We start from the raw sequence: 6,946 nt of genomic DNA, 5'->3' as shown, positions 1-6,946 counted from the left end.
GACTCATGAATACTGAGAACAAACTGAGGGCTGATGTGGGAGGGGAGAGGGGTACGGGGGTGATGGGCATGGAGGAGGGCACTTGTTGGGATGAGCACTTGGTGTTATATGGAAACCAACTTGACAATAAATTATAAAAGAAAAGAAAAAAAAGAATGTACATGCTCAATAAGCAAAAAGTTCAGTGTTGTCATGGAATTAAAAATACATAAACCCAAACTGGGAAGATAACTAGAACTGCAAAGATTTCCTTAAAAAAAAAAAAAATCACTAAACATATTCTGCTTGAGAATGCACATTGGCACACTCTTGGAAATATTTTTCAAGAACCTAAACTATTTGACTTAGATTTTACTTCTTTAGAATTTATCAGTCAGATATGGACAAAAGTTTATGTAGGAATATAAAATCTTGCTTAATTTATAATGGTGAAAACATAAGGTAGATATTTAAATATACACTTCTAGGGAAATGGAAAAAATAGGAAGGTACATTCCTGAGTGGAAAACTGTATAGACATTTAATACTTTCTAAGAAAATGACCTATAAAAATCATTAAGATAAAACTAAAGTCAAAAATTGTGATGCAAAATGATACCAACTTTATTATACCCACTATCATTTACTAAATGCTTCTCTGTGTGTATCTTATACTAATCACTTTGTAACATTTCCTACTTAAAATTCTGATACAGATACAACTATTAACACCCACTCTAATTCCACAAAGGGAAAACTGAAGCTTTGAGAGCTTACTGATCCCAGGGTCTTTCAGTTAATAAACAGTTGAGCTGGGAGACAGGACATTGGTTTTACTGCTTTTGATGGCAGGTTTCTGTAGTTTTTGAATAAAGTGTTCTGTAGGAGCATACTTGGTCTTTATAATCAAAACCAGGTCATTTTAATTACAAATCAGACAAATTTGAACATGATTGAGTGTGTTTGGCTTGCAGGTAAACTACAGGAATTCTACTGTTGGCAAGAGGGAAAAAATAAGTATGGATTTGTCTGAGTAAAAATAGAATGTTTTTCTTAATGCACGTGTATTTGATAATTAGGAACATTATTTTCTATTTTATACACATTTTATAAAACCTGGAGGAAAAAGTCATAATGATAGCAGCATGTGTCTTTCAAAGTTGAATTTATATCCTTTTATCATCCAGATTTTAGGTTAGGTCTGGCCTATTTGAAAACTATTTGATGTCTGTGCATATGTATATGCATAATATACCCAATATTAACAGAAATTACCATTGGCGTATGGAATCACTGATAATTTATGCTTTTCACTTATTTTCCTGTACTTTCTGTAATATACAGAAATTACTTCTATAATCAGAAAACATAATTTTTAAAGTTAGAAAAATGAAAATATGAAATGTTAAGAGATGTTTAATGTACTTGGAGTTTATCCTTTTTTCTTTTCTGTAAAAAATTATCAGCTTATAAAAATAAAATGTTTCCTCCAATCATTTCAAAGCTACTGAAAGTTTTCTTTATAAGCAATGAATTCTGTATGTAATTAGTAGTATTCAAATAGCATCAGTCAGCTATTTTATGATTCTGGAGAGAGGTCAACTGCAGAAAATTAATAAAGTGAAAGGATGAGAGATGTAGGGTGTGAGGCTGGAGACAGGGATGTGGGTGGAGCAGTTAGCTTATCTGGTTAGGCAGTATTTCGCTAATTACAAAGCAACAGAGTCCAATGCAATAGAAGGCAGAAACCTTTCTGGAACAAGGCAAAGAGAACAAAGAGAAAAGCTTGTGCATAATAGAAGGGAACCAGGGCAAAACCATGTCAGCCTGTCAGAATTAGCACCAAAAAAGTTAATACATCAATATTTGGTAATAAATAAATAAATAAATAAATAAATAAATAAATAAATAAAGGAGGGATGCCTGGCTGGCTCAGTTGGTAGAGTACGCACCTCTTAATCTCCATGTCGTGAGTTCAAGCCCCAGGCTAGGTATGAAGCCTACTTACAAAATAAACATAAATTAAAAAATAAAATATAAAATAAGGGAACCACAGCAGAATTATCCCTAAAAGGTCAAAATGCAAACAGATGGACAGATTATCTCAAAAAAAAAAAAAAAAAAACCTAAATGGCCCTGCCTTTGTAAAACTGTAATAGACGGAGAAAAAGAAATCAATGCAAGCAAATGACAGTTAAATTACATTTATTATATAGGCTATAACTTGGTATGAAAAAAAAAAGCAACTCCAATAGGTATCACAAGGGTAAAGGACATGAACATTCAATCAGAGGAAACACAGCTATTCAAAAAACAAATATTTAACCTCATTACTAAAGAAATGATTGGGATGCCATTTCTTGCTTATTCAATGCACAAAGTTAACATCAATTTCTACTTTTTCTATTTTCTAAATGTACTCAATGTGCTACTTATAATAATAAAAAAATTAGTCATTTAAAAAAACATAGAAAGTATGAAAATTTCTGCCAATGCAGAAATCATAAAAAGCATTCAAATGAATCAACACTTGTATGGGCAGTTAAGGTTCAGATCCCTGGAAGCCAATTCCTTTTGTCTTGGTTCCTGAGTTTTATTATGGGATTGTCAGTAAAAAGAAGATTGTTCCTGATTTATACTGTGACAATTTCCCAAGTGTAGGGATATGCATATTCATATGTATGTAAATATGTAGATGTAAGTTTTTTTCATCAGGTAGGCAATTGTTCCAGAAAAGTACCTCTCCAGAATCACTCACTACATAAAGAGGACTCCTGGGACCCCTTTTGCTGAAAAGGTCTCATTAGGATCGCCCCATGTGATTCTCAACCAGTGGGGATGCCCTTGGTATTTGAGAGGCTGAACATCGACTTTAGTACTGCCTGAAAGACAGCAGAGTCCCAAGCTTTCTGTAGCTGGCTTCTTAGGGAATCTGAAGTTGGTCCTGTTCTTTAGACACAGCAAAAAGGACATTATTCTGATTTTACACAAAACTGAGTGTATCTCCTGCTCAAATCACAGCCTTGAGGCAGATCACACAAAGCTGGAGCAACCACCCCAAATCAAACGATCAGGTTAGAATGACTAAGTTGGGAAGCTGAACTTAAAAATCCTATAGTTTTGTTCAGCGTATACCCTTCTTAGCTGTCTTCATGTCACTTTTACTGAATTAAAAAGGTAGAAAATAGCACAGCTTATTATTTCCTCAGCTAAACCAATTCTCAGAAACCTTAACTTTGCTAAATAACCTGTTTAAGAGCAACTCTACAGAATTCACAAGCAGAAAAAGTAACAGAAGTTTCATTTGAAGTGACAATTTCGTCAAATGACAAATTTGGTAGTCGATTTAATATGTTGTAGCCCTTATCTACCTCAATTTAGTATGATTCAATAGACACTTCTTCTCTGGTACTGAATTCTCATTGGAATAGAAATAGCTGCTAGGTAGATGAAAAAAAATTTAATTTAAAGACAATTTCCCTACAGCTGAAATATCAATTTAAAAATTAGATGTGCCTGTGTCTGGATGTATGAATGTATATACACACGTATATGCATGTGTGTGCGCACACACATACTCATATGCTCTCTTCCTTTCCCTCTCCAGAGAGAAATACAAAACCCTGACTTAGGGCTTTACTGTTTATTTCTAGGAAACTTCACATATTTGGAATGCACTGATACAATCTGGTGAATTGGCAACGATGTCAAAAACTGTGAAAAAAGGGATGTAGGTAATGATACTTGGTGACCTTTTATTATTTTAAGTTAGAGCAGGCAGCCTCCCTTTGATGTTTTGAAATCAAAGATGAAAACTCTCAACTTTGAAGCACAATGAACACAATTACACATTTACTACAATCACCTACAATTTGACTTACACAACACCACAAAGACACCTAAAACACTTCTCTACATATCTTTTTACATTGGCTAAAACAGCTGGCTATGTTGATTACATTTTCAGAATACATTTGTTAACCATATGATAAACACACTAAGCCAAACAATACAAATAACATCAGTTACCACTTTATCTAATTAACTGTACCAATCAGTGTAAGAAGATACAACTGAAGGGGAAGTGTGAGATCATCCACGATGCAAAGTAAAGGTATGACATTTTAGTCCTAAGAATGATCTGAAGGTGCTGAAAGAGGTGATTCTCTAGAAGGTGACCCAGGGTTTTCCTCAGGTGGAAAAACTGTGAGAGTACAAGCACGAATGCCACCAAGAGACTCTGGAAGGTCAAACACTTTATGCCACTCATCCTTTTCTGGGTCATATTTCTGGACAATTTCTACCATACAACGATTATTCCAAGAATATCCACCTACAACATAGATTTTATTTTCAAAGACAGCAACCCCAACATCACTTTGACCTCTTAACATAGCAGCAATTGGTGTCCACTGGTCAAGGGTTGGTGAATAGTATTCACAGCTTAGAACATCATCATAATCGCTGGTTCCTCTGAAGTGATTGCCACCAATGACATAGAGCTTGTCTCCAACTGTACACATGCAGTGCAGACCTCTGACTGTAGTCATTGGTGCCTTCTGTGCCCATTTGTCAGTATCTGGGTCAAAACACATAAGCTCGTTTTGGAAAGTGTCGTGAGTAATTCCTCCTGAAATATACATTAAGCCCCCATACACCGTTCCAGCATGGCCATAGTGGGGTTCACTCATCTTTGCAACATAGCTCCACTCATTCATCCTTGGGTTGTAACATTCTACCGTGGCCAGCTCCCCGGCTGCACTTCGCCCACCAACAGCATATAAATGCCCTTTGAGGGCACTCAAGTGGAAAAATGTGCGCTTCTCGTTTAAAGATGCAACCTGCATCCATTTATTATACCGAGGATCAAATCTGAAAACCGTATCAACAGCAGTTTTCCCTTTCGTATCATAATTACTTTGACCACCAACTACATAAAGAAAGTTTCCAATGACAGCAATACCATGCTGGTAACGAGGAGCATCCATGGGGGCCAAAGATCTCCACTCTTGTGCCCTTTCATCATACATCCGCAATTCTTTACTGACAACCAGTTGCTGCCTCAAAACTCCCCCTAACGTGACCAAGTGCGTCGAGTCAGATCGGATGGCAGTTCTATCTGACTGCATCACTGGCTGCATATATGGCATCATTTGGTAATTGCTAGCTTCTAAAAGCAAATTCACACAGGTATTGTCAGTTCTCATGAAATCTACTGTCTGCACGTAATTGATGAGATCCTGTGGTGTCATCAATGGAAATCGAATATTCTTCATTAATTTTGCAGCATAATCCATCCGAGGGTCTTCCAACCTTAGCCAGCGACAGGCAGCCTTGAAGAGCTCAAGTTCAGTACAGTGCTTAAGACTATTACTGGAAAGCACAAAGGCGAGCCGTTCAAAAGGGAGTTTCAGAAACTCCCCAGTACTCAATAACGCAGGAAAATTCTTCAGGATGAAATTATTCACATACTTATCCACTTCTATGAGATTGTAGGTGTTAGCGATTCGCCCAACTTCAACACAGTTATCTAAAGAGACTCCTGAAATAAGAAATACTTTACAGAAGTCCAAAACAGGTAAAATCTGTAAAAAGCTGGCAGCTTCAAGTGTGTCCTGAAGATTGTCCATATTAAGAGAAAGTTTTGCAGTATAAATAAAATCAATTATTTTCTTCAGACCAACCTTGTTCACCCCATGAAGCTTAATACACATTAAATCCTGTTCTTTCATTCCACCTGTGAACATGGCCTTGAAATAATCGCTAGCAGACGCCATCATAGCTCTGTGAACGGGGAAGATTTCATCTCCATCACCCGGTACGAGTGTCACATCACAAAGCAATCCTTCTATTCTAAGCTGATCAAAGCCTTGCAATACCACCGAACTGTGCGTATTGCTGGTAAAAAAACGTGTGGTTCCTGCCTTGCAAGGCTGCAAATGGGCAGAGACGCCCATTTCGCCGTTACCAAGAGACACTTTCATGTGAAAGCCTTCCTTTCTGCACAGATCTGTGCCGGCGAAAGACGTTATAATCTGAAAGCTTTCAAGGATGTCCAAAGAGCCGGGGAGCTCGCCTTCCGAATCAAGGGCAAGCAGTCACCGCGGCACCCCTCAGGACACACCAGTCAGTCATCCACTGAAAACTGTTCCTTAGCAGGACCACGAAAGGCCGTGGACCTCAAATCTGATTGTCATGCAGATGACTCATCACCAGAAAGCTGTTAAGTGACACGGTTCACCTGGTCCGGCCTGCGCTGCCGCTCCTCCAAGCAGTTCCGCTCCGGGCGAAGGGGGAGGCGCCGCCACGTCCCGCGGCTCCCGGGCGGCGAGGCCGGCCACCTCAGCGAGCGGCCTGCGGCGCCCTCCGCTGCCACTGGAGCGTCGCCGCGGCGACGGAGAGCTGTGTTAGGACGCGGGCCTGGTACAGGGCCTCGCCTGAGCCTGGGCCTGGAACGACGGCCTAGCCCCGGCCGCCGAGCCGCTCTTTCCGGAAAGGCCTCGTCCCAGGATCCCCAGGGCTAGGAGCGGCCGCGGCAGCTACTGCGGCTGCGCGGCCGCCTGACCTCGTCAGTGGGCGGACGTATGGGGGATGGGGAGGAAGGACGAGGGAGACGCAGAGGGCGGGGGTTGGGGAGGAGGATGGGTGTGGGGCGGGCGTGAGCCGGGCCGCTGGGGGTCAATTTGGGTGTGGGATTCAATAGCCCGGAGCCCGGTGCGCGTGTGTTACGCTGCGCGTTGGGTATAAACTTTCCGCGGCATCCGAGCTCTCCTCTTCAGTTCATACTTTTTCTTTAAGATTTATACTCCCTGGCTTCTGCCTGTGGAATAACAATGAAGCGCGGCTTTTGTGTCACTTGAAAAGAAATGGGGCAGTCGAGGGCGAAGGAGGAAGATGCTTACAATTGTTTCCCAGTAAAGCACTTCAGCTATGATTTGTATCCTACACACCTTAATAACATCTCAAT

General features: G+C 40.0%; 1 protein-coding gene across 1 annotated transcript; it reads right to left on the bottom strand.

The window, feature by feature from the left end:
- Nucleotides 1-3,740: 3,740 nt before the first annotated feature.
- KLHL9 (kelch like family member 9) lies at nt 3,741-6,513 on the bottom strand. The gene has a single exon (XM_039221264.1). It carries the CDS (start codon nt 5,961-5,963, stop codon nt 4,110-4,112), a length of 1,854 nt encoding a protein of 617 aa, XP_039077195.1. The 5' UTR covers nt 5,964-6,513; the 3' UTR covers nt 3,741-4,109.
- Between the last annotated feature and the right edge of the window lie 433 nt (nt 6,514-6,946).

The sequence above is a fragment of the Hyaena hyaena genome, unplaced genomic scaffold (genome assembly GCF_003009895.1).
Source record: "Hyaena hyaena isolate Hyena2069 unplaced genomic scaffold, ASM300989v1 scaffold_971, whole genome shotgun sequence".
NCBI lineage: Eukaryota > Metazoa > Chordata > Mammalia > Carnivora > Hyaenidae > Hyaena > Hyaena hyaena.
The sequence above is the reverse complement of the archived record's forward strand: the minus strand, read 5'-3'. Positions and strand labels throughout refer to the sequence as shown.